Source organism: Podarcis filfolensis (assembly GCF_964270895.1).
Source record: "Podarcis filfolensis genome assembly, chromosome: 5".
Lineage (NCBI taxonomy): Eukaryota > Metazoa > Chordata > Lepidosauria > Squamata > Lacertidae > Podarcis > Podarcis filfolensis.
In genome coordinates, this window is record NC_139608.1 from 14,984,805 (window position 1) to 15,012,630 (window position 27,826).

The 27,826-nt window shown below is 45.8% G+C and overlaps 1 protein-coding gene across 3 annotated transcripts; it reads left to right on the plus strand.

The window, feature by feature from the left end:
* Nucleotides 1-885: 885 nt before the first annotated feature.
* SLC2A2 (solute carrier family 2 member 2) lies at nt 886-27,826 on the plus strand. Of its 3 annotated transcripts, none has more exons than XM_083613353.1 (11): nt 886-907; nt 13,757-13,852; nt 14,446-14,621; nt 16,393-16,517; nt 17,767-17,882; nt 19,107-19,269; nt 21,992-22,182; nt 22,452-22,556; nt 24,667-24,768; nt 25,845-26,048; nt 27,517-27,826. In XM_083613353.1, exons 1-11 carry the CDS (start codon nt 902-904, stop codon nt 27,718-27,720), a joined length of 1,488 nt encoding a protein of 495 aa, XP_083469479.1. In that variant the 5' UTR covers nt 886-901; the 3' UTR covers nt 27,721-27,826. The 3 variants fall into 3 exon arrangements, with proteins under 3 accessions (XP_083469479.1, XP_083469478.1, XP_083469480.1); XM_083613352.1 differs by lacking the exon at nt 886-907 and adding an exon at nt 5,125-5,294; XM_083613354.1 differs by lacking the exon at nt 886-907 and adding an exon at nt 9,719-9,810.

The window sequence follows — 27,826 nt, forward strand, 5'->3', positions numbered from 1 at the left end:
GTAGGTTAAACCACAGAGCCTAGGACTTGCCAATCAGAAGCTTGGCGGTTTGAATCCCCGCGACGGGGTGAGCTCCTGTTGCTCAGTCCCTGCTCCTGCCAACCTAGCAGTTCAAAAGCACATCGAAGTGCAAGTAGATAAATAGGTACCGCTCTGGCGGGAAGGTAAACGGCGTTTCCGTGTGCTGCTCTGGTTCGCCAGAAGCGTCTTAGTCATGCTGGCCAAATGGCCCGGAAGCTGTACGCTGGCTCCCTTGGCCAATAAAGCGAGATGAGCGCCGCAACCCCAGAGTCGGCCACGACTGGACCTAATGGTCAGGGGTCTCTTTACCTTTACCTTGGTTAGATGTGGCAGTCATGAGCCACTTTGGGTGTTCCTTGTGAACAGAAAAACAGAATCTGCGTGCTTTGAAATAAAGAACCCGTCTTGTCTCTCTAATTCCTTGTCTCTGAATGAATGTCTAGCGTGCGACACACTCGCAAGTGAGCATTCCAGCCCACTTAGGTGGGCTTATCGATGTGCAGTCCCCGTGCCCTTTGCACTTTTCCTATTTTAACAGCCGGGGAAAAGAAGGTAAACACTAAGGAGTGCTTGGGTTTTTCATTAACATTCAAGTTGATTAATTCTATCCTCCCTGGCCACAAATAAGCTTTCCCCACAGCCCTCCCCACATCGCCTCTTTCCAAGTTTCCCTCCTCCTCCTCCTCCCCCTGAGGGGTTATAAACGTCCTAAGAATGGCTATCTTTACACAGTTCTCTATGTGACAAGCTCAAGTCGAGGTGAGGGGGCCATTCTGTTGCATGCCTTCCTTTTGGCAAGCGACTACCCCGAGCTTTTTTGGGTTACGTGGATCAATCGAGGAAGACGAAGGTGATGGGAAAGAAACCGAAGGACGGACTAATGAAGGTAACACTGATTTCAAGATCGCGCAAGGGCTGGTAGCTCAGTGGTAGAGCATCTCAGCATCTCCAGGTATGCCTACGAGATCCTTGCCTGGCACCCTAGAGAGCCTCTGTCAGTCAGTGTAGACAGGACTTAGCAACATGGACCAATGTTCTGACTCGGTATAAGACAGCTCCCCTTTATCCCTATGATACTTCACCAGATTTCCAAATGGGAATTCATGTCCCCTGTATCTGAATTAGCTAATGACACCTTTATTATGGAAGAAATGGCAAATAATGAAAACAGGAAGGAGGGGGGAAAGGTGGTTTTTGTAACTGCAAGGGGAAATGTGAAGAATAACGAGGAATCTCTATTTTTGTCACTTAAGATTGAAAGCTACAAAACAGAGGAAATCATGCACTGTATCTTATTCTGAATCTCTCACGGATAAAACATGCTGTCAATAGATTTTACACAAAGGGCTGCTCTGGTGAATTTGATGCATATCGAGCATACTCTTTTCATGACAACTTTTTTTCATTCTGCTTGGCACTTTTCCTCTGTTTAGCAAATATGAAACGTGATGTTTGTTTGGTTGAGCCAGTCAACAACATTCTAAACACTTCTATCTTGTAGAGAAATAGTAAACTGTATCAGCCCACTTGCTTCTTTGATTGGATTGAATATGTTCCCTCTCAATCAACAGCCTTCAGCCTAGATCCTAGAATTGTGTAGTGGAAGAGAGTCAATATTTTTTTATTATTCTTGTTATTACTATGACGCACCTTTCACCAACAGGTCCTAAGGTGGGCCACAACAATTTTAAAACTACAGAAGTTAAAACACATTATGTTCGCAAGAATAGGGTGGACCCTGAGAGACCCTGAGAGAGCCAGTGTGGTGTAGTGGTTAAGAGCGGTGGACTCGTAATTTAGGGAACTGGGTTCGCTTCCCCGCTCCTCCACATGCAGCTGCTGGGTGACCTTGGGCCAGTCACACTTCTCTGAAGTCTCTCAGCCCCACTCACCTCACAGGGTGTTTGTTGTGGGGGAGGAAGGGAAAGGAGAATGTTAGCCGCTTTAAGACTCCTTAGGGTAGTGATAAAGCGGGATATCAAATCCAAACTCTTCTTCTTCCTGAAAACACATCTTGGGTGCCAAAGGCCAGGATAAAGATTTTAGCCAACAACCCCAAACCACATGTGATGCAGAGCTGGAGAACTTGTGGCCCTCGAGATGTTGTTGGACTACAACTCCCATCAGCCTTGCTCACTGGCTGTGCTGGCTGAGCCTGATAGGAGTTGTAGTCCTATGAAGTCTCGAACTATGACATGTTCCTCAGCTCTGTGTTACAGCTATAACTGGTTCCCCCAGACATTTTTTGTTTTTACTTCAAAGTAGATGCAAGTCGCTCAGAACTTGACTGGGTGTCTTTTATGCTTGCCTCAATGTCTTATTTATTCATTTATTTACATTTACACCCCATGTTTCTGCAAAGGAGCTCAAGGTGGCATACGTGGTCCTAACTGCCTCCCTGTTTTATCCTCACAACAGCCCTGTGAGGTAGGTTAGGCTGAGAGACTGTGACTGGCCCAAAATTACTCAGTGAGTTTCCTGGCTGAGCGGGGGTTTAGAACTCCTGTCTCCCAAGTCCTATCCCAGAACGCTAACCATGATGCCACACTGGCTGTCAGATTTTCTCAATCTTAACCCCCTCCGAATTGATATTAGTCCCACAATGGGGGATATAATGGGTGGTATACAATTAAGTTGTACTTAGGGTAGAGCCACTGAAATTAATAGACCTAACTTGGTCAGTGCTCATTCCTTTTAGTGGTTCTACTCTGAATAAAACTTAGTTGACTACAACCCAATATATTTATTTCCTTGTGTGACTAATAGCAGCTTTTGTGGGCTGGCTCTACAGCAATGTTTCCCAAACGTGGGTCTCCAGCTGTTTTTGGACTACAAATCCCATCATCGTTAGCTAGCAGGACCAATGGTCAGGGATGATGGGAACTGTAGTCCAGCTGGAGACCTAAGTCTCTACTGTTCTACCAGGGAAACGCTACAGTGATGAAGCGATAACACCCTCTATCCCAGAGCCGTTGCTTTGATCAACTCTTTATTGGGGTGGGGGGCATCCTGTCATGGCTCTCCTGCTCGGGAGAAGGGGGGGACTTCCAGCCCATATGCTCAGTTAAACCCACCTGCTTGACACCTTGATTATGCACGCCTGACCTAAGTAGTGGGGCAGGTGATTGTTGGGTCTTCAAAGCACAGCACAGGGCTCATTGCAAGGACTGAGGATCAGCTGAGGTCAATGGCTTGTACTCAAAGGGCTTCCTCTCGCACTTTAGATACAACCTGCTTTCTCTGCAGAAAGGGAAATACTCTAGTTTTACGAGCATTTCCAGCTGCACAGAAAAATCAATCAGCTGATTCTTTGTTACAGGGAAGCCCTTTGAAGGCACATTTCCAGTGCCTTCAAAGCGTGCCTTCAAAGAAAATTGCCAAAACTTCAACAGTTACTGTGACCTAATGTGAACTTTGGCAGGTGTTAGTCAGCTGGTGCTGTCATGACATCAGGTGACTGATAGGCGGGGTGGCGCCACCCACCTGTCTCTTGGGTGGATGTGGGAGGTAACATATAGTTTGACCCTTGGGGCTGGTTCGCATGATATGATTTTTCTGTTTTTACTATTTCCAAGATAAAAAGTTTTTTTTAAAAAAAAAGCGCAAATCATCACATACAAATTTGAGCCAATAAAGATATTACGGGCAGTGATTCCCAAGCTTCTGGCGAGGTCACAAGTCTCAACTCAATCTTGAAGAAGAGGTGACCTGCCATGTAAGTTTAATTCAGAGTACAGCCATTGTAATTAGTGAAATGAAGTTGGGAATCTTCATTAATTTCATTGGGTGTACTCTGAGTAAACTCAAGTTGAATCGTACCCAAATTGTATTGTTCCTTTCTGCTCTGACTTGGTCATTCATAAGGATGCATAACTCCTGAGAGTCAGTGTGGGAGGTTGTCTACAGCAGTTTTCATGCTCTGTTGTCGTGAAATGCACCTCAAGACACACACACACACACACACACACACACACACACACACACACATAGGATTTCTGGGCAGACATTTGTTGGGAGCAAGGGACATATTTTGCATACTCATTTTGTAATTTTATGCTATGAACTGCCCTGTGATCGTCGGATGGAGAGCGGTATACAAATTTAATAAATAATAAGAAATGATGATGATGTTGATGATGTAGATGGTACTGCAGGATCTGGTGCTGCTCTTAATCTGGACCTCCCTGTGTACTTCTTTTGCACCCCAGTAATATCTGCCACACAAGGGATGCGGGTGGCGCTGTGGGTTAAACCACAGAGCCTAGGACTTGCTGATCAGAAGGTTGGCGGTTCGAATCCCCGCGACAGGGTGAGCTCCTGTTGCTCGGTCCCAGCTCCTGCCAACCTAGCAGTTCGAAAGCACGTCAAAGTGCAAGTAGATAAATAGGTACCACTCCGGTGGGAAGGTAAACAGCTTTTCCGTGCGCTGCTTTGGTTCGCCAGAAGTGGCTTAGTCATACTGGCCACATGACCCGGAAGCTGTACGCCGGCTCCCTCGGCCAATAAAGCGAGATGAGCGCAGCAACCTCAGAGTCGGCCACGACTGCTTGGCAGGGGGTTGGACTCGATGGCCCTTGTGGTCTCTTCCAACTCTATGATTCTATGATTCTATGACTGGACCTAATGGTCAGGGGTCCCTTTACCTTTTAATATCTGCCACACTTGTTTCTTTGTAAGTGAGGGAAAAGGCTACATCCATGCTAAGGCTACAGTCCTATGCAGACTTTTCTTGGAGTAAGCACCATTGAACACAGTGTAGGTTACTTCTGAGTAAATGTGCATACCGTTTACTGAATTTTTATGAACTCACTGTTTTACTCTGGTTGGAACTGTATGTTTAATGTTTGTTTTTAATGGAATTGTATATTGGTTCTTAAAATGAGGTGCCTTGAGAAAGTTATAGTCCTGAAAAGAGCTTAGAAATACCTGAGGGGTGGGGTTTTTTTGTTTTTTATTTTGGTGGGGTACTTCTAGAAATCCAGAGCAGGAACCAAAAAATGGAGAATAAAATTTTTCACCCTGGAAAAAAACCAACCCATTATTATTATTATTATTATTATTATTATTATTATTATTATTATTTGAGGGCAATATGGGGCTGTTCCTGGTATGCAGGACAGTTGGAGATGAGTAACTGTTCCTTTGTCTTATGGAACCTTGGGAAGTATTATTTTGTGATGAAAGAGGAAGAGAATTCTCAGCTCTTACCAATCTGTAGTTGCGGTGATTCCGTTGGGAATCCTCCCAACAGTGGAAGTATGGCCGTTTCACAGGTATAAAACTTTAATTGATTTGTAGTATAGCTAGAACCTTCTCAATCTCATTTTTATCTCTTGGGATATGTGCTTTCTGGAAATGGATTTTTGCTGTGCTAACTAAAAGATATTCAACCTCTCTCTCTCCCATCCTCTCAGGCTGAATTGTCTGCCTGAACTCTATTTGTGATGGCCAGTAGAGTTAGGAGATTCTGCAGTAGCGGCTGGTGGGGTCGGTGGGTCAGCAGCCCTCACCTGGCCTCCTGACAGCAGAGTCGCTACAGCTTACCAGGAGGAAGATGAGGAGGGACAATCTGGCAGGAAGGCCAGGGTAGCCCAAATGCCCCAACAGGCACACCCGTCTGGTTCCACTGGTGCGTTTGCACCATGCCAATGTCCCCACCATCTTGCCTCTCCCCGTCTTCATTCTGGTATGCAGCAGTGGCTCAGCTGTTGAGAGGTCAGGTTAGCTAGCAATAGAATATTAATAATAAAGTGATCAAACATTAAAAACTTTCCTAAACAGGGCTGCCTTCAGGTGTCTTCTGAAAGTCAGATAGTTGTTTATTTCCTTGACATCTGATGGGAGGGTGTTCCACAGGGTGGGCACCACTACCGAGAAGGCCCTCTGCCTGGTTTCCTGTAACCTCACTTCTCACAGTGAGGGAACCTCTAGAAGGCCCTCAGCGCTGGACCTCAGTATCCGGGCTGAACAATGGGGGTGGAGATGCTCCTTCAGGTATACTGGGCCCAGGCCGTTTAGGGCTTTAAATGTCAGCACCAACCCTTCAAATTGTGCTCAGGAATGTACTGGGAGCCAGTGTAGTTCTTTCAAGATTGGTGTTATGTGGTCTTGGCGGCCGCTCCCAGTCACCAGTCTAGCTAATTGTAGTTTCCGGGTCACCTTCAAAGGCAGCCCCACGTAGAGCGCATTGCAGTAGTCCAAGCAAGAGATAACCAGAGCATGCACCACTCTGGCGAGACAGTCTGCAGGCAGGTAGGATCTCAGCCTGCATACCAGATGGAGCTGGTAGACAGCTGCCCTGGACACAGAATTGACCTGCGCCTCCATGGACAGCTGTGAGTCCAGAATGACTTCCAGGCTGTGCACCTGGTCCTTCAGGGACACACTTACCCCATTCAGTACCAGGGAGTCCTCCACACCCAACCTCCCCCTGTTCCCAAAAAACATTACAGATTGTGTATACCCCCCCCTTTAAAAGCTCCATGCAAACTTGGACACATAATCATATTGTGGCTTATGGAGCTGGGAAACTGGACAGTAATTGTCAGAGTCGCCATGATGTAAGGATGGGGAGCCTGTGACCCTCTCCAGATGTCATTGAACTACAGCTCCCATCATCCGTGGCCACTGGCTGTGCTGGCTGAGGCTGATGGGAGTTGTAGTCTTGTACCATCTGGAGGGACACAGCTTCCTCAGCTCTATGTTGGAGCCGTGGCTGGATCTCTAGACATTTTTGTGGCTGTCCTGTGCTCAGAACTTGACTGGCTCAGTGAATAACAATGGGAGGTGGGGCCTGTTGTGCTTTCCTCAGCGTCCAATCTTAATCCCCTCTAAATTCCTATTAGTATCACGGGGAAAGGAGATAATATATTTTTTCCTCATGGAACTAATAGTCGCTTTGTGGAGTATTTGGACTGGGAAGGAGCAAGTTCCATAGTTTGACTATGCATTGTGTGAAGAAGTACGATCTTTTTATCTGTCCCCAATCTTCCAACAGTCAGCTTCTTTGAATGTCCAAGAGTTCTAATGTTATGAGGGAGAGAGAGAGAATCTTTTGTTGTTAAGTGTTTTTGAAGCCTTCCTCTCCCCACCTCCAACCAATCATCATTTGTCATTCCAGTTACGAAAACTAAACTGTCCTCAAACCAGGCCTGTGACACCCAGCCACCATACACAGAGTTTTAGAGAGGGCTGGTTTTCTTATTTTGAGTGTCTGGGCTGATGTGTTTATCTACATGATGGTGTATGTTGGGGACTGATGCATAGTAGAACAGGAGGGCATCCGTGAGCTGTGGGGCATGTCAGCAAAATGGAGGCAAAAAGGAACAAAATAAACATTGACACAGATGCGAGCCAAAAATTTTATTTCCCTCCTTTTGTGTGGCTTCCCACACGCTCTTCCTTTTACAGCCACGTTTTCCTTTCTCTCACTGGGCAAAGATGTCCAGATTCAGTTTCTACCCAATACTCCTTTTTCCAGTCTGGACTGGAAGGTCTCCACATTTCCACATCAATTTGTGAATTTGGTTTTTCAGTCCTCGCAGAAATTTATCAGTATTTCAGTGCAATTTACGCATTTTTGCAATGCAATTTCCTCCTAGCATAATACCCGTTTGCATATTATTTTCATTCATATATGCACTTACATGCACATGTAACACTAGTATATGTATTTTTGTACACATTATACTTGATTAGAGAACTGCATTGCAAAATCAGGAGAACTCTTTAGAAGGAGGGCTGTGTTTCAGTTTGCATTTTGTTTCAGAAGGTGTGTGTTAGATAAAATACAGTGGAACCTCGGAAGCTGAACGCCTTTGAACACAAACGTTTCGGCTCCCAAACGATCGAAAACCAGAAGTGATTGTTCTGCTTTTCGAACGATTTTCGGAAGCCAAATGTCTGGCACAGCTTCCCCGGCTTCTGATTGGCTGCAGAACGCTCCTTCAGCTAATTGGAAGCCACACCTTGGTTTTCAAACTGTTCCGGAAGTCAAACGGACTCCTGGAACAGATTAAATTCGAAAACCAAGGTACAACTGTAACCCTTAAATGCAACTGAATCAGATTTCACCCCACGTTTAGATGTCATTAATGGATAGCATTTTTGTTTTTGTCTTTCCATTTATTACTATTGAATTATGGCTGACTGTGGAAATTTCTGCCTCAAGGGCTAAAACAACTGATCTGGTACTGGGTACCATTACAGACGTTGATTTGTGAGAGATGGGGCCAGAAGTTGCACCTCTATCTCTATCTCTTGGGCTAGTTTGGGGGTGGATCTACACACAGCGGAAAAACGCTATAAATAAGTTAGCAATTAGATTATTAAAAAAAGGGGAGGACCCTATGAGAAATTGTGTATAAGAATTTACTGCCCTCTGGTGCCATCTGGTGTTACATGTTTATAGCGCATTCAAATTGTTGTTTCTTTACTAATGTAGCTTGAGTCCCTGGTGGTGTGGTTTGGTCATCCACAAGGACACATGCATCATGGAGGGGGATCAGTGCAGGATGTTACCTCTAACAAGTTGGGCTGGCAGTCTTGGAACGCACCTCAAGACATTGCACCTGTGTGTTGTGGGGGGCAGGGGGCAAAGGTGTTTGATTTTGATTTGCAAAGTTCCTGTAAAGGTTTCTTAGCAGATGCTGGTTGGAGGCAGATGCTGCCATTAATCTGGACCTGCCTGTGTACTTTGCTTCAGCACCCCAGTAATATCTGGACAGCCTGTATCTTCATAAGTGAGCAAAAATCACTATACCCAGGCTAAGGGAACTGCCCTCTTCAGACTTGTCTGGGAGTAGTCCCGTTGAACACAGTGGGGATTACTTTTAGTAAATGTGCATAGTCTTGCACTACATGCGGTGAATTGAATTTTAAGACCTGGGTTTTTTTTGGTGATTGGAACTTTATGTTTTGCAGAGTTGCTGTGACGCTTTCTGGGCAGAAGCTGGTTGGGGATGGGGACAATATTGCAGGGGCTGGTGTTGCTTTTAATCTGGACCTCCCTATTTGCTTGTTTCCGGACCTCAATAAAATGTGCCCAACCTGCATCTTTGTGAGCAAAGATTACTATACCCACCCTAAGGCTACAGACGTTTCTGAGAATAAGCTCCACTGAGCACAACGGGGTTACGTCTGAGTAAATGTGCATGAGATTTGTTGGATTTTATGAACGGGTTGTTTTATTGTGATTGGAATTGTATGTTTCAGCCTTTGTTTTTAATGGAATAGTATATTGGTTATTGGTTATTAAATTGCCACTTGTCCAGTTTTAATTTTAATTTGTTTGAATTAATTGTGGGATGTATCTTAATTTTCTGGTCACTTGTTTTTATGCATTGTCTTACTTGTATGATGTTAGCCACTCTGAGCCTGGCTTTGGCTGGGGAGGGCGGGATGTAAATAAAATTTGTTGTTGTTGTTGTTAATTTGTCTTGGGAAGGCTATAGTTTTGAAAGGGGCTTTAAAAACACCTGGGTTCTTCTCCCTTCATTTTTGAGGAAGGCACTTCTGGAGACCCAAGGAGGGAACCAAAATCAGGAGGAAACGTTTCACACCAAAAAATAAAAATAAAACCCCAAATTTCACTTGAAAATAAATGGATTAGGGGCTGTTCCTGGTAAACAGAGCAGAGGAAAGATGCATAGTTGTTCCCTCATGTCATGGAACCTTGGAAAGTATTGCTCTGTGATGCAGCAGGCAGAGAATTCTCAGCCCTTAACAGTCCATAGTTGCCATGTTTCTGTTGGGAGGCCACCCAACGGTCGAAGGATGGCCGTTTCACAGGTATAAAAAAAATTACTGATTTGTAGTATAGTTAGAGCCTTCTCAAGCTAATCTCTTGTAATATATGCCTTCTGGAAATTGATTTTCCCCCTGTGCTAAGTAAAATATATTTGACCTTTCTCTCTTCTCAGGCTGGATTGTGTGCCTGAACTCTGTCCATAATGGCCAGTAGAGTTATGAGTTTCAGCGACACTCACCTGACCTCCTGTCAGCTGGGTCGCTCGCTGCTACTTACTGGGAGGGAGAAAAGGGGGAGATGGTAATGTAGCAGTGAAGGCGGTGAAGGTCCTGTGTGAGGGTCTGGAGGCGGTTGGAGGATGGATGGCGGCTAACAGATTGAGGTTGAATCCTGACAAGTCAGAAGTACTGTTTTGGGAGGACAGGGGGCGGGTGGGGGAGGAGGACTCCCTGGTCCTGAATGGGGTAACTGTGCCCCTGAAGGACCAGGTGCGCAGCATGGGAGTCATTCTGGACTCAAAGCTGTCCATGGAGGCACAGGTCAATTCTGTGTCCAGGGCAGCTGTCTACCAGCTCCATCTGGTACACAGACTGAGACCCTACCTGCCTGTGGACTGTCTCGCAAGAGTAGTGCATGCTCTGGTTATCTCCCGCTTGGACTACTGCAATGCGCTCTACATGGGGCTACCTTTGAAGGTGACCCGGAAACTACAACTAATCCAGAATGCGGCAACTACACTGGTGACTGGGAGCGGCCGTCGAGACCACATAACAGGTCTTGAAAGACCTACATTGGCTTCCAGTACGTTTCCGAGCACAATTCAAAGCGTTGGTGTTGACCTTTAAAGCCCTAAATGGCCTCAGCCCAGTATACCTGAAGGAGCGTCTCCACCCCCATCGTTCAACACTGGGGTCCAGCGCCGAGGGCCTTCTGGCAGTTCCCTCACTGCGAGAAGTGAGGTTATAGGGAACTGGGCAGAGGGCCTTCTCGGTAGTGGCACCTGCCCTGTGGAACACCCTCCCATCAGATGTCAAGGAAATAAACAACTATCTGACTTTTAGCAGACATCTGAAGGCAGCCCTCTTTAGGGAAGTTTTTAATGTCTGATGTTTTGTTGTATTTTTAATATTTTGTTGAAAACCCCCCAGAGTGGCTGGGGAAACCCAGCCAGATGGGCAGGGTATAAATAATAAATTGTTGTTGTTGGGTATAAATAATAAATTGTTGTTGTTGTTGTTACAGCAGGGAGGCCAGTGTGGTGCAAATACATCAGCAGGAGTGCCAGATTGGCTCTGCCGAGGCATTTGTTCCATGTATGGGCAGCAAATGTCACAAAGTAGTGAGCAAATGCCAAGTTTTCCAGCAGTCTGCTTAGGTTGCAAGAGTTCTAGAGATCTGAGAGCTTGTTCATTGTTTTGCGAAATCTTTCCAGGGTACGGGTTGCCACTACCCTTTTGTGTTCACATCCAGGCCCAAAATTAAACCACACTTTCTCAGTTTGGATGAAAGGAGGTGAAACCCTGGCTATGACACACGGCAGAAGTAAGAAGGAAGAGGGAAGAAGAAGTAGCTCAAAGTCAGGGCCGGCCCAATATATTTTGGCACTTGAGGCCAAACTACAAAATGGCGCCCCCTCCCTGCCAGGGAAGAAGGGGTGAGTGAAGATTAACATCAAGAACAAGGGGGGGGGGGGACTAAAGATCTCCATCAGGATCTGCCACCCCTCTGGCTCCTGCTGCCTGAGGTGGATGGCTCACTTTGCCTCCTGGGTGGGCCGGTCCTCCTCAAAGTGGCAGGCATGGTTCTCCCCTGCCTCATTTACTGCCCACAACAGCCCTGTGAGGTAGGCTAGGCTGAGAGGTAGTGACTGGTTACCCAGTGAGTTTCATGGCCAAGTCTCTCGGGTCCTACTCCCAACAATCCAATGACTACATCACACTGGCTCTCCTATGAAGTCATAAGACTTGCCATTTCTCAGGCTCATTATATTTGAAACGCCAAAAGAGCTGTCATGTCCAGCTATGGAATAAGTGCGGGTTATTGAGATCATATATGTGAGGGGGTTTGAACATTTTAAAAATGTGCTTTATAAATGGGATCATTTGTTTGTTCATTCTCTTTCATTTACGAATCGCATCCCATGAAACATATCGAAGCAAATTAGCTATGAAAGCACCAGCAACAGAAACATATATGAAAACCATTACATAACACAAACAGAATTTCAAATCCAGTGCAGACTGGGATAGGAGAATCTCCACTTTAAAAAGGCTTTACAGTGGTTGTTGCTGTTTAGTCGTTTAGTCATGTCCGACTCTTCGTGACCCCATGGACCAGAGCATGCCAGGCACTCCTGTCTTCCACTGCCTCCCGCAGTTTGGTCAAACTCATGTCCCTAGCTTCGAAAACACTGTCCAACCATCTCGTCCTCTGTTGTTCCCTTCTCCTTGTGCCCTCCATCTTTCCCAACATCAGGGTCTTTTCCAGGGAGTCTTCTCTTCTCATGAGGTGGCCAAAGTATTGGAGTCTGAGCTTCAGGATCTGTCCTTCCAGTGTCCTTTACAGTGGTACCTCGGGTTAAGTACTTAATTCGTTCTGAAGGTCCATTCTTAACCTGAAACTGTTCTTAACCTGAAGCACCACTTTAGCTAATGGGGCCTCCCACTGCTGCTGCGCCGCCGGAACACGATATCTGTTCTCATCCTGAAGCAAAGTTCTTAACCTGAGGTACTATTTTTGGGTTAGCGGAGTCTGTAACCTGAGGCGTATGTAACCTGAAGCGTATGTAACCCGAGGTACCACTGTATTTACCTTTCAGCTAACAATTCTGGTATGTTGATATACTGATATTCAGGTCATTTGTAGACATGTTAAACATAGTGGGGGGAGTGGCACAGCCCTGCAATGGTCAGTAAATCTGCCCCACTATGAGGTGACCGAAGAACATAATCTTCTTTTTGCCCCCCACCCTACCTATGCGTTCACTGAAAAGGGCTAGAGGAGCAAAGTAAATAGGGGTGCTCTTTCAGCGGGATACTGACTCAAACCGTCACGTTAGCATGCCGCCAACTGCTGCATCTGGTTTTATTAACACACAATTTGGCATACCATTGCGGCCATGTGAATTTTCCCTTTAGCCAAACCACACATTTGGAACAGGAAGGAATTGCTTCAGGTTTCACAGCAGTGAAAGGTCAATGTGATGCTCAGTTTGTAGCAAGCAGGAAACTCGGATTTACTAACCACCACATATCATTAATGCCAATAGCATCATGGCAATGCTGAACCCTCGTGCTTGCCTTATTGTTGGAGATGTTGACTCCTGTCTGTTTTCAGGTGCTTTGTTCCAGGGCTGGGAAAACTGTGGTCCTCCAATCATTGTTAGACAATGGCCCCCATCATCCCTGACCACTGACTGTGCTGGCAAGAGGCTGATGGGAGTTGTAGTCCAATGCAGCACCACAGGTCCACCAGCTCTGCTTTCCTCGTACTGCCTTTTATGGTTTTTGGATTGACTAAAAATGAAACGGGATGCGGGTGGCGCTGTGGGTTAAACCACAGAGCCTAGGACTTGCCGATCAGAAGGTCGGCGGTTCGAATCCCTGTGACGGGGTGAGCTCCCGTTGCTCAGTCCCTGCTCATGCCAACCTAGCAGTTCGAAAGCACGTCAAAGTGCAAGTAGATAATTAGGTACCGCTCCGGCGGGAAGGTAAACGGCATTTCCGTGCGCTGCTCTGGTTCGCCAGAAGCGGCTTAGTCATGCTGGCCACATGACCCAGAAGCTGTATACCGGCTCCCTTGGCCAATAAAGCAAGATGAGCGCCGCAACCCCAGAGTTGACCATGACTGGACCTAATGGTCACGGGTCCCTTTACCTTTACCTAAAAATGAAAGGTTGGAATATAATGCATGCCAGATCTAGTCCTCAATCCAGAAACTTAAGGATAAAAAGTGACGCTGTGCCTTCATTTGTTACCCCTTTCCTAGGATGTCACAGGGACCCTGTTTTTAGCCGTCTTCTCTGCAGTCCTTGGCTTTTTCCAATATGGGTACTGCATTGGAGTCATCAATGCTCCACAACAGGTGAGCAAATGTGCTTATTCTTTTGTTTTGATTTGGTTTGCCATATTTGATCATTGGTCCTGTCTGTATCAGAGAGGAAGGACTGACTGCAGTTTCCTGGTGAGTCTACACTTGGTGCCAGCCAAATCCAGCTTTAACATCACATGAATAGCCCCTGGGATCCCAAAGGATCGATCTGTGGGCAGTGTAGGGCCAACGAAATTACTAATATACTTTTGTCATCTATCTATTAATTAGATAAAGTTAGGGGGTGTACAAAGGTTGGTATCAAATGTCCAATATCTTTTTATCCAATATAAAAAGCTAATCTAAATAAAAACACAAGCCAAAAGGAAGAAGAAGAAAAGAAAGGAACGTAGGAAGAAGGAAAGACAAAAAAATGAGAGAACTTCTGTCTTTGTCTGTCAGCTATATGTAGAAAGTTGTTCAAAACATCCACTCCAAACTAACACCCAACAATTCCATTTTGTGTAAACCAATATTTTCTTCAGTTCTTGAACCCAGACATTGTAAGCTCATTTTCTTTTTCCTGCAAAAAGTCTATAAGAAGTTTTGGATCTTTAGTAAATATTGCACTTGTATCATCATTATAGATCATCATGCTCCACTACGGTAAAGTGCTGAATATTGCATCCTCTGGAAACGGAACAGATGACATCCTTAAAAACCCCACCGTCATGATGCTCTGGTCCACCTCTGTTTCTGTATTTGCTGTGGGTGGGATGATTTCCTCCTTCACTGTTGGCTGGATTGGTGAAAAGATGCCAAGGTGAGAAATTCTGGTTTCACAAGTGGCCAGGAAAAAGGGGAAACAAAACTTACGCAACATGGGCTGTGGAGATGGTTCTCACTGGCATGTGAGGGAACCTCATTGATACACAAATCGAAACCAAGTACTCATGCAGACAGCATTTTTTTCAGCCGGAACTTTCCAGAACTCAGTTCTGGCACCTCTCAGGTGGACGCCATTACCGTTCTAAGGGAGGTGTTTGTGGTGAGTTCTGGCACCTCTTTTTCTAGAAAAATAGCACTGTGTGCAGGCCTATGGTAATAAAACCCACAGGATCAATAAAATGCTTCTATTAAGAGCAGAATAACACAGAATTGTGTTCCACAGACTTACCTAGGGTGAAACAACACACTATGAGCAACACGGGAAGGGGGAATGGAATCCTGGTTTCAGGTTTTCATTCTCTCCCTCCATAATGTGAAGTAACGTGTGTTCCTTGTAGTGATGTCTTATGTATATTTTATTTATTTACAGAATAATTAGCTATTTATCCATTCACTTATTAGAAGTTTATGTGCTGTATTCACTTCTGGGAGAAATCTCAAATGGTAAAAATAAAATAATTCAAATCCAAATTTAGAAACCAGAGCCAAACAGACAAGACGGCCAAATCAACATCGAAACCAGCAAAAGACGGTCAGAAAGAAACAGGCAAATAGATGTGTCTGTAACGCCCAGTGGTATGCACTTAATTTCACACAAAGGGGCACAGGAAGTTGCCTTATTGCAGAGTTAGACTAATTGCTCCATCTAACTCAGTACTGTCTGCTCTGACTGGCAGCTGCTCTCCAGGTTCCTCACCTGGAGATGGTGGGGACTGAGCCAAAGACACTTCTGAACGCAAAGCAGATGCTGAGAGGTTATTCCACAGGGTAGGTGCAGCTACTGAGAGGACACATTCCTCTGCAGTGAGTCCACATGTACAGCCTGGCCTCCCCTGAAGATTGCAGTGACCTGGGACAACTTTTGGGGACATAGCCCGCCATCATAAAAATAAGGCAATATATGCATTGTGTCTTTCCTTCTACCTCCCCCAGTGACAACCACCTGGCCAGAAATCTAGATCAGTGGCACAGCACAGCACATTTTAACACCATAGCATGGGGTTAATGCCCCAAGGGACGTGGGTGGCGCTATGGGTTAAAGCACAGAGCCTAGGACTTACCGATCAGAAGGTTGGCGGTTCGAATCCCCACGACGGGGTGAGCTCCCATTGCTCGGTCCCTGCTCCTGCCAACCTAGCAGTTCGAAAGCACGTCAAAGTGCAAGTAGATAAATCAGTACCGCTCTGGCGGGAAGGTAAACGGCGTTTCCGTGCGCTGCTCTGGTTCGCCAGAAGCGGCTTAGTCATGCTGGCCACATGACCCGGAAGCATGACCCGGAAACTGGCTCCCTCGGCCAATAAAGCGAGATGAGCACCGCAACCCCAGAGTCGGTTACGACTGGACCTAATGGTCAGGGGTCGCTTTACCTTTATGGGGTTAATGTCAGTGCATTTTACAGAAGAAACAGGGGAGTTCTCAACATTAGAACAGCATGTTTCAATAGCATCCTACGTTCAGGGGTTAAAATATCCAGTGTCCATATTGTCTCACAGTCAGGGCCTTTAGCTGACCTCTAGCTTTCGATCTGCTATGGAAGGACCTCACATTGTGTGGATACTCTCGAATCACCAGTGGGCAAATGTGGCTGAACTTGGCTCTTTCTTTTGCACAAAACGTTGACTCCTTGCTTCCCTTCCTCACTGCAGAGTTAGAGCGATGCTGCTGGTAAACATTTTTGCAATCTCTGGGAATCTCTTTTTGGCCATTGCGAAATTTGGCCCCTCCCACATTTTCATCATCATTGGAAGAGTACTGACTGGGCTGCATGGTGGTAAGTCAAGGCAGGCTCCAAACAGGGGGTTGCTTCTCTCTGAGTTTCCCTGATGGTTTGCTTGGAGTCGGGGTCAGCATGCAAAGTCGCAGGAAATGGAGAATCAGAGGGAAGGGTGAAGGGAAAGCAGCCCTGATCTTTTGGGAATATGGTCTCCATCTGCTGTTGGCTCCACCAATTCATGTTATCCAAGCACTAATTCAATTCCTTAAGACAGTGGTTTTTAACCAGTGTGCTGTTGGACCCTGAGGTGCCTTGAATGATGGTCAGGGTTGCCACGGGCAACACCGGCCTCTGTCCATCTTTCGTTCCCTCCCTCTTCTGATACCCTCTTGTGTCACTGCCTCCTGAAGGCATGCACAGCTCACCAAGTGAATGGTGCCTTTGGGGCTGGCTAGGGGGCGCTTCCTAGGCCCCTGTGGGGCCGTGTGAGGATGGACCTCTCTTTTGGGGCAGAGGGGGCAGCTCAGAGATCAGGGGCAGCAGCTGCGGCTGCCCAGAGGACTCCCAAGGAGAGGGGAGAAGAGAGGAGGCTGAGGGCACACTCCACAAGGGGGAGAGGCTGCGAGCTCTGCAGGCAAGGGGTGACATTACTGGGCTCCTGGGCCCCACAAGGGTGCCACAGAATGAAGGTAGTTGCTCAAGGGAGCCGTGGACCCAAAAAGGTTGAAAACTTCTGCCTTAAGACCTTCTTAAGACAGCAGGGAAACTTATTCCTCTGGTTAGTAAGTTGGAATATTTGTTCCAAACGTTCTAAAACGATATTTGGAATTTGTTTTTATAAACACTTTATTAGGTTAACTACAATAGCAATCTTGTGATGTTTAAAAGTTCTGGGGTTGTTGGTTTTTTTTATTGTATATGGGTGTTCTTTCTTTCTTTCTTTCTTTCTTTCCTTCTTTCTTTCTTTCTTTCTTTCTCCCTTTCTCTCTCTCTCTCTTTCTCTCTCCCACACACACACACACAATTTTTAGTGTCTTATTTTATTCTGTGCACTTACAATGATGTGTGTGTGTATGTGTGTGTGTCACTTTTTATATTTCAATAAAAGAATATATATTTTAAAAAGTTGGCATGATTTAGCCTTCCTCAACCTGGTGCCTTCTAGATATTTTGGGCGGCAGCTCCCATCATCCATTGACCATGAGCCTTGCTGGCTGGGCCTGATGGAAGTTGTAGTCTGGAAGATCTGGAGCGCACCAGCAGCAGGATGGATTAGATGGCTGATTCATCTGCATGTTTTGCCCAGGGCTCTCCTCCGGACTTGTTCCACTGTATGTTGGAGAGATTGCCCCTGTCGCTCTTCGAGGGGCTCTGGGATCAATGAACCAGCTTGCTGTTGTTATCGGCATCCTCATCAGCCAGGTGTGTACCAAACGAACAGAGGACAAATTGATCATGGAACACATTTATGTTTGTGCAAGTCAAGTGCTAAATGGGATAGCCATAAGCCCCTTAATGAGATGGTGATGATGATGATGATTAAAATTTATATACTGCCCTATATCCATAGATCTCAGGGCGGTTCACAAAACATTGTTGAATTTGTAGATTTCATTCATAGTGTGGGGTCTCAGAGGACCCAACAATAGTTCTGCAGTTGGTTCCCAACATAAAAACACAATATTAAAAAAAACACAAAATACATAATAAGAACAAAAGCAAACTTTTCTCCATCTTTTAGTTCTTTGTTTTATCTGATGTTTCAGATCTGATCTGGCTCTTACCATTACATGCAAGAGAATTCCTGGCTAGCACGATTTTAAAGCAAACCTGAAAGCACAAACAGCTGCCTATGTCACCAGGTCTTAGGGTTGGGGGGTTATACTGGCTTTTCCAGACTCAGGGACGAAACCCTTCCCTGTTTGCAACGCTACTGAGATCACAGAAATTGCTGCCGGCTAGATCTGTGATAAGATGGGTCATACATTATCTTTCTCCACGTGATTGCACGGCAGGACAGCACGGGAGCCCTTTGTACGGTGTGCAGAACTGACGCTTAATTTACAAAGCTCCGCCAAGGGCAAATCTGTATTGCTGAACCATTCCCATGATGCGGCAGGGTTTTCTAAGAGAGCCATTTTGCTCACATGACAAAATAGGTGCCTAAGATTTAATACCAAGAAGGTTGTTGATTTGATTTTGTCCATGAGGGGGCGCTCTAGGGCTTGCTGGTCCAAAGTTCTGAATGTAAGAGATATTTCATTTATGGGTTTCCATCATTTGGGACATACAGTGTTTTCCATTGTAATAACAACATCTCTGAAAAACAAAAGTCTATCCTTTTAGAAAGGAATGCACTGGGGCAAATGGCTACAAAGCTTCCTGGAATTTTTTTAGAAATCAAAAGGACATATCTGCCCGACTGCCCCCACCCTCTCTTGGGCATTCAAATCAGCACAGGGAACTGTGGGAGGGACTAGTGATGCGCCTAGCAGTGATGTCACCAAGATTTCCATTTGAAGAATATCTCAAAACAATTCTAAGTAAATGATACATTCATCATAAGTAAGTATTGCACATAAATAACTCCTTTCCTTATTTCAAAAAAGCAGCAACGAAAAACGCTGGTCCATTTTTTCTCCTTAGGTTCTTGGCCTGGATGTCTTGCTAGGAAAAGATTCCACCTGGCCATTGCTCCTCGCTCTCTCTGGCATTGCTGCCGTGCTCCAGATTTTCTTGCTCTTTGGTTGCCCAGAGAGCCCCCGGTACTTGTACATTAAAGCTTCAAAACAAGAGGAAGCCAAAAAAAGTAAGGTTATCTCCAGGGGATACTTTTCTCTGCCAGTCCACATCAGTCCCCTGGTCCTCACGTCTCACTGGCACATTGTGAACCATTTCAGGGATGGGGTGGCGATGGCAATTTGTTTCCCCGCTAAGATGGGGCCTGGCTTTGGTGAGAAAGGGAGGCAGAGCAAGCTGCTGTCTACTGAGTTTCCTCTAGCCCTACATGGCAATGTTGGGCATCAGGGTTGCCAATTTGAATAAAATAGGGGGGACAGATAAGCCTCGCCCCACATAATCAGTGACAAGATGTGGGGCGCACACACCATTTGAATGAATGAATTATTATTATTAAAGACATCTGAAGGCAGCCCTGTTCAGGGAAGCTTTTAATGTTTGATGTATTACTGTATTTTAATATTTGGTTGGAAGCCGCCCAGAGTGGCTGGGGAAGCCCAACCAGATGGGTGGGGTATGAATAATAATAAATAAATAATAATAATAATAATAATAATAATAATAATAATAATAATAATAATTATTAATGGCAATGCCCATCAACTTGGAGGGGTGGCCCCCTCAAATATTTTATTGGAGGGCAAAGGGACCTCAACCCCTAGGAGTTGGCTCCTATGTTGGGTATCAAATCTGAGACCTTCAACATGCAAAGCAGAAGTTCCACAGCTGCATTATGGTCCTTAACTTTCTGAGGCGTCACTCTCCTCACAATCAGTTGGGGGCTGGATTCAGGAGCTGGGAGGAAACAGACAGTACTCTGGGAATCAACATGGCTGGTGGCGTTGGGTAAGAGCAGCAGAAGAGTAACAGGAGGCAATAACACGTGAAATGCCATAGACTTCTTCCAAGTTATGAACACAAAATATTATATTCTACAGGGTCCGACCATTTATTGAAACCAGAGGTTTCCAGCATGGCCTTCAGATGACTCCCAACTTCCATCAACTCTAACCACTGGTTATGCTGGCTGGGGCTGATGGGAGTTGGACGCCATGTTGGCTACTCCTGGTCTACACTGATGGGCAGAACTTCTATAGGGTGTTGGGCTGAGGTTCTTCAACCAACCTTTAATGGAGATGCTACTAGGAGTAGCACCTTCTGTATTTAAGCAAGTGCTGTTATCACTGCACTACAGCCCTGTCATTGAATTCTACTCAATATTGAGCCAGAGCAGAACTCCAGTGTATAGTTAGCAGAGTAAAAACTTAAAACACGTTGCAGGATTCCCAAAACATAGACCAGAGGCAATTAATATTTCATCCAGCAGAGCTTTACTGCTACTAAAGGCAAATGAGCATAATGGTCACAAATCTGTCTGTAAGAGATCCAGTTGCAGCAGACTTAACTTGAACTTACAATAACTTATAATAAGTCTAAACCTTAACACTATGTGCAGACCACCGCACCAGAAGGAAAAGAGATAGAAAGAGAAAGTGAAACCCAGGCTCCTTCTGGCCTTACTCTTATAGTCAGCATGACTTTCACTGAAGAGATAACAGAACCAGTTTAAGCCAGCTGCACTCAGCTTCTCTGAAGGTATAACCCAAACATCATGAACCTTCTGCTTGTTTCTTTCACACAGAGAAGCTTCCAGAACCCTCTTGAATTAATTAGAGTAGGAAAGATCTCTACACATCAGATCAGTACTTTCTGCACTAAGAAATGCAAACTGACAAACCCTTCCCAGCTTTCTGTAATTACGAAGGTGCAAAGCGTAGTTTATTCCAGACTAGTCAATATCCCCATGCTGACATTTCTATGTTTCTATGGATTAAATGGGGAAGAGCAGTGGCGTAGCGTGGGTTGTCAGCACCCGGGGCAAGGCAAGTAATTTGCGCCCCCTAACCCGTGGATTTTAGCGCTGCGAGTGCGAGTGCGCCCCCCCCAGATGTTGCGCCCGGTGCGGCCGGCCCCCCATGCACCCCCCACGCTACACCACTGGAGAAGAGACAACTGAGGCATTGAAGGTCTTCTCTTGAAGACAGGGTTGCAGTAGAAGCTGGTTCATTAGGGGCACTGCCGCACTGACCTCAGTCTGCACTCAGCCAGCCTTCTATCTTACATCCAGAGGGTGGCATGGGCAGCCAGCTTCCTCCCCCTTAGTGTCTCAGTGCTGCCACTGCAGAATTCAGTAGGGAGGAGCATGGGGAGAGAACCAGAATTGGCTGGCTCCAGTGTGGTGTAGTGGTTAAGAGTGGTAGACTCGTAATCTGGTGAACCAGGTTTGATTCCCCGCTCCTCCACATGCAGCTGCTGGGTGACCTTGGGCTAGTCACACTTCTCTGAAGTCTCCAGCCCCACTAACCACACAGAGTGTTTGTTGTGGGGGAGGAAGGGAAAGGAGAATGTTAGCCACTTTGAGACTCCTTCGTGTAATGATAAAGCGGGATATCATATCCAAACTCTTCTTCTTCATCAGTCATTGGTTCTGGCTCCATCTACACATAAGACTCTCTGCTTTCAACCCTACCACTCCCAACGGGTATCAGCCCCGACTGCCGCGAACGGCTGCAAAAACTGCATAGTCCTCACCAGTCCTTTACAACCTATTGAATATTTGTTACAAATAGGCTCACGAAAGGTCACATGTCTTCTCAGATAATTTCCCAGAAAGGTGGCCATGTTGGTCTGTTGTGGACAACACTTCTGTCCTGCAGCACCATACTGGTAATTTTACTTCCACGGGCCATTTCTCGTCAAAGATGGAACCCACAATCCCTTTTCTTCCCTAGGCTTGCAGCGGCTGAGAGGAGAAAACTACTGCCCTGACAAAGAGCTTGAGGAGATGGAGAAAGAGAAGGAGGAAGCCTCCAAAGAGAAGCCTGTCTCCATTTGGCAGCTCATCACCTCCCCTCTCTACAGGCAGCCATTCCTGGTGGCCATCGGGGTCCATATCGCCCAGCAGTTTTCGGGAATTAATGCTGTGAGTTCACCTAGTGATGGATCCTGGCAACTCAAGATATTTAAGCAGATAATCAAACAGCACTGTAGCTTTGATGCAAGTTTGTGAGAGATCTTGCTCTTGGTCTCAATAGATTGTCAATATGCATTATTGTAGATACAGCAGAAAACTAGTTTGTGCCGCTGACACCCTGGAACGCTAGGAAAATGCTTTTCGTGTTGATTTGTCTAGCGCAGTGAGAGGAGAGCCATTGGTGCCTCTAAACCGTTTACTCCTTTCTGCTTTGTTAGATTTTCTACTACTCCACCGATATTTTTAACACCGCCCGTGTCAGCCAGCCTGTTTACGCGACCATAGGCGTGGGATTTGTGAACACCGTCTTCACTGTTGTCGCCGTAAGTCTTGCCCAGCCGTAATTACTGAATTACCTGTGTGATTCTTTTTCAAATAGTTACATGAGGGGTAATACCGTATTCTGTCACTAGGTGGGGTTATAGTGCACAGCTGGCACCATTTTGTCAGTGCAACAGTGGTGTGCTGCTTTTTGCCTAACAAAAATGAACCTCTTATTGGCTTTTAAAAATAAATAAATGTAATGCATACTGTTGGGAGGGTGAGGGTCTCAGCTCAGACCTAGAACATTGGAAAATATCTAGGAATGCCTAGATTTGAGAGCATGCAAGGAATGTTTGGGAGGAAGCACTTTCTCAGTATATGAAGATGGGACATTGTCCAGCTGGCCTTTGCTGCCTTAGTCAGACCATTCTTCCCTCTAGCTCCGTATTACACTGACTGGCAGAGGTCTCCATACCTTCAGGCAGCAATTTTTCCAGGCTTACCTGGAGAAATCGAACCTAGAACGTTCTGCATGCAAAGTGTGTGAGGCTAGTTAGGCAGGACAATGACTGCAATCTTGAGCACTCACACAACTTTGCTGAAATCAGTAGGCATTACATCTGTGTTAACCTGGTTAGGATGGGGCTATGAGGAGAAGCAAGGGAAAAACCCAACTTTTTAACCAAATTGATGGAAAGGTCCTCAGGTAGTATAAAAACAAAACTATTCTGTTCAGTTAGTTGGGCAGCGGTCGATCAACCTCTGGTGCCCATGGCAACATTTTTTAAATCCTGTCTTTCATTTGACGTCTGAGATAGATGCCCTGCACGACTTCCCTCTCTGCTTGTGTTTGCTCTTTTCTTCTTTTGACCGTGAGACTTTAAATATTACCTGACATTTATCAAAAAGTCAACAGCAGGTGATCCAGATCAACAGGCCTGCGAGACATAATAACCACTTGCTTGGACCTTGTCCACCAAAATAGCAGAAAGAGCAATCCAAACAAAGTGTACTGGGGCACCAAGCCAGCTGGAGGGCTAGAAAAGGGATATGCGTACAGATATACCGTCCCATGTTGTCAGAAAGGGATGCAGCTCAGTGGCAGAGCAACTGCAGAAGGTCCTAAGTTCAATCCCCAGCTTTTTCAGGTAGCGCTGGGAATGATCCCTGCCTGAAACCATAGAATAGAGATGCAGGAGGAATTCATTTCAGTTTGCATTTGGGCGAACCTATGTAATTCACACTTTCTGAAACAATACACAGCCATCCTTTGAAATCAGCATTTCTCTTAGGGTGGATCTACACACAATGGAAAAAACCAATGCTATAAATAAGTGAGAAATTAAATCATTATAACAAAAAAAAACCACTATGGAAAATTGCTTAGAAATTTTTTTGCTCTTTGGCGCCATCTGGTGTTGCATGTTTATAATGCATTCAAAATGCTGTTTCTTGACTAATGTAGCTGAGTTCTTAGTAGTGCTGTTCTCCAGACAAGTAATACGTACAAAAATGCACATACCAGGGCAAAATGTTTGTAGAAATGCATATATTAGTTAAAATGTTAACATGCATAATATTTGCATACAAAAATGTGTATATTGGGATAAATCTGAGGAATCAAAATCAACAGTCGGCCACCTTTACCCTGGGCAGCTGTTGGCAGTCACTGTAGAAAATAAGGTGCTAGATCAGGTTTAAGGGAACTTTGAACCTCCAGATGTTCTTGAAGTACAACTCCCATAATCTCTGGCCATAAGCCGTGCTAGTTGGTTCCCCACACCCAAGCTATATGGACCAATGGTCAGACTTCGGTATACATCAGCTTCCCATATTCCTAGGCGTGCTCCCCAATCCTGCGACTGGTCAGATCTTTAGGATGAGAGCAATCATGGGAGACTTAAGGGTGCCTCTAGACAGGAGTTAAATATACCAAGCGGGTCATTCAGATGAAGCACTGCTCAAACCCACTTAAGATGCACCAGCAGCACTGATATAATTGGGTAAGGGAAAGGGTTCTTCCCACCGGTGATTGGTTGTCCACCTGCAAATTCAGGTTTTGTTTGGGGACAGTGTGGACACAGGTCTGCGAGGAGCTGAGTCTGGTAGCCAATTTAAAGTCAAAACGATGATGGGCTAACTGAACTTTTGCCGTTCTACACCCAACAGGTTTTCCTGGTGGAGAAAGCAGGGAGGCGTTCGCTCTTCATAGCTGGCCTCGCTGGCATGATGGTGTGTGCAACAACCATGACTATTGGGCTTGTCCTGCAGGTAAGGCTCCCCTTTGCGAGGGTCCTCAGAGGTGACACTGCCAACTGAGTTTGAACATCCAATAGCACAGGTGTGTGGGGGAGCCTTTGAGCCTACGGATGTTGCTCAACTACAACTGTCATAATCCCTGGCCATTGGCCCCACATTGGCATCACGCCTGCAATAAACCACACCTGTGGTCCTCTTTCAATTGTTGTTTGAGAGGATAATACCGTTTTCTGCCAGTTGGTGGAGCCATCTTTGCATTTGCACTTCTTGGTGTTTGAGGGCTTTAGACATTGTCTAGGTGGGGAAAAAGCAAACAGTAAATATATTAGCCAAAGGTAGGTGTCAGGACTGAGGCCCACAGTGGGGCTTCACCATGCGCCTGAGGACTATGCCTACTGTATTTTGGCTGGCTGTCCCTCCATCAATGTCAGGGGACGCCTTACTAGATAAATTAACCAATAAACTGAAACTGACATGGGGACAAATAGAAGAAGACGCCTTCACCCTGGTATGGCTCCCCTTTATCACATACACAGCACAACAAGACAATGACAACAATCCACCAACAGCATACAAATCAATATGGCTAACCTGTTCCAAAACACTCACCCACTCCACTCACACATGAAAACAAAGACCACCACAGCCCACCACAAATGAACAGCCACAACCCCAACCTCTCTCACCACCATAGGAACACAAGTGAATAGCAGAGAACCTGCACAAGCAAAGCTGACACAAAACCCCACATATATTAAGCAAAATAGGAACACCGCCACCCGACCCCCACCCCCACCCATCTTTCCCCCCTCCACCCCTCCACCCCTTTCCCCCTTTTCTTCCTAATGTCTCAACAAATGAAACCGATTTGTAAAAAAATGTTATGTGGGGGGGGGGAATACAAGAGAGAGACATTGCACATACTTTTGTAAATCAAGAAAATCTTTAATAAAAATACATTTTTAAAAAATGTCAGGGGACTTGTCTACTGACAGCGACTGAAGACAGATGCATTAAGACAGACATTCAGGGAATGTTTCCTCTAATGCTATTAACGTGGTTCTGCTTTGCTTTGCTTTGCTTTTTAGCCCAAAATCGAATGGATGAGCTACATCAGCCTGATTTCCGTCTTCCTCTTTGTCAGTTTCTTTGAGATCGGGCCAGGACCAATTCCCTGGTTTATTGTGGCCGAGCTATTCAGCCAAGGCCCCCGCCCAGCTGCTGTCGCAATGGCCGGCTTCAGCAACTGGTTCACCAACTTCTGCATCGGAATGTTCTTCCCATATGTCGCTGTAAGGAAACTGCGTTGTGATGGAGACAGCCGAACAAGATTTTTCTTTCTTTTCTTTTTTTAAAAGGGGGGGGGATCCATACATTTAGAATTCAAAGTAGGGAACAGAACAGGCTACCAATCTAGAGTGACAAATGGGAGGGGTTGGGAATAAATTTCCAGGCTTTGCAGTGATATCCCATGGATCCCTTCTGCACTGATGCTGCAAGGGCGCGCAGAGAATGGCCAATATGTTGACAAAAATGTCATAGGCTAATAAAGAGGGGCGCCATGACCAATGCTAGCGGATGACAAGGCTCAGACCAGTACCTGGCTTGGGGACCCATCACTGTTCCACTGTCTTCCCTGGGTCTTCAGGAAGGCCTGGACAGATCAGACAAAGTGTGAACTAATTCTGGCCCAGCTGGACACTGTGTGGTGGGCAACTGGCAGCCCATGAGCCAGATATGGCCCATGGGGGCCTCCTAATCATCCCCAGTGCCCTCTCCTTGCTTTGGCCCCTGTGTAGGGTTTAAGCTTGAAAAAGACCCCCATAAGAGGCTCCCTCCCCCAGTCTAAATGTCTTTGGGTTCCCAGGACCCCACAGAAGCCCCAAGCCAGCCCTGAAGAGAGTTGCACTGCTTGCTTGCCATGCACTCGCTTGATCAGCATGCAGGCATTGCTCTTCATCATTCTCAGAGAGAGGCGCTGGCTAAAGTTGATTTTGCCCATCCTAAGTGGGTGAACTCAAGAGATCACTTAACTTGGGTTTGTCTCCCAAGCTCCCTTCATGGTTCAAGCCTGACAAAACTGGAGGGTTTCCATCCCTGTTGTTCAATCCTCGCTTGCAAAGGAAGTACAGGGTCCTAGGATGATAAGTGTTTCCAGTACAGAGGACAAGGGTATATATAACCTTCCATCTATGGTGCAAGAAGTTATGAAAAGCCTACCTCACAAGGTTGTAGTGAGTATAAAAGGAGGAAATGAATAACGCGTGCCGACCTTGGAGGAAAGACAGAATATAAATATGATCAGCAGCTGTGGAAGGAAATAAGCGTAGCTGATCTGAGTGGGGTTTGAAACCGACTCCAGAGAGCTTCTGATTCCAGCAGAGTTTGCACTTAGCAGTGCTGATCACAGCCAAATCAAGGTCCACTTTGGGCAGGGATTTTGCACCAGTTGGGAGTGCCCATGTGAAACCGATCCGGTGGGTCTTGCATTCAGTGCCTAATTTGAAAGGGGCCAAACCCAAGAAGCCCTCGCAAAAGAACAATTGAGAGTGCTTTTAATGCATTCAGTTGTTTGTTTACAGATGCATCCTTACCTACCTGGCATCTGATGTCATGTATGATATCCATTTTGGGACAAGTCTTAGAGAAATACATATTCTGCAGTTGAAGAAAGGCAGGTTGTCTTGACTGATCAACGTTGCTGGCAACATGGGGGAGAGAATGCTAACTGGTCTTCTCTTTCTCTCTTGCCCATCACAGAACATCTGCGGACCATATGTGTTTCTGATCTTTGCTGGCCTGCTCGTCCTCTTCATTGTGTTTATTTATTACAAAGTGCCAGAAACCAAAGGCAAGTCCTTTGAGGAAATTGCAGAAGAGTTCCGTCGCCGAGGCAAAGGCGGGGGCCAAGGGCCCAGAACAGCCACTGAAATGGAGCGTTTGGGAGGCACCTCCGAGGCATAGTGCCTCTCCCTGCAAGAAGGAAGAACGGAAAGAACATGCTGCCGGGATACATTCTGGAGGAAGCATTTATTTAAAACGTAAAAAAAAAAATGGGAAGTGATCTTGA

Coding starts and splice junctions, on each gene's coding strand:
- SLC2A2 (XM_083613352.1), top strand. CDS start 5,148: ATGAGTAACTGTTCCTTTGTCTTATGGAACCTTGGGAAGTATTATTTT. Junction 5,295..13,756: donor GAAGTATGGCCGTTTCACAG/GTATAAAACTTT, acceptor CCCCTTTCCTAG/GATGTCACAGGGACCCTGTT. Junction 17,883..19,106: donor TCGGCATCCTCATCAGCCAG/GTGTGTACCAAA, acceptor TTTTCTCCTTAG/GTTCTTGGCCTGGATGTCTT.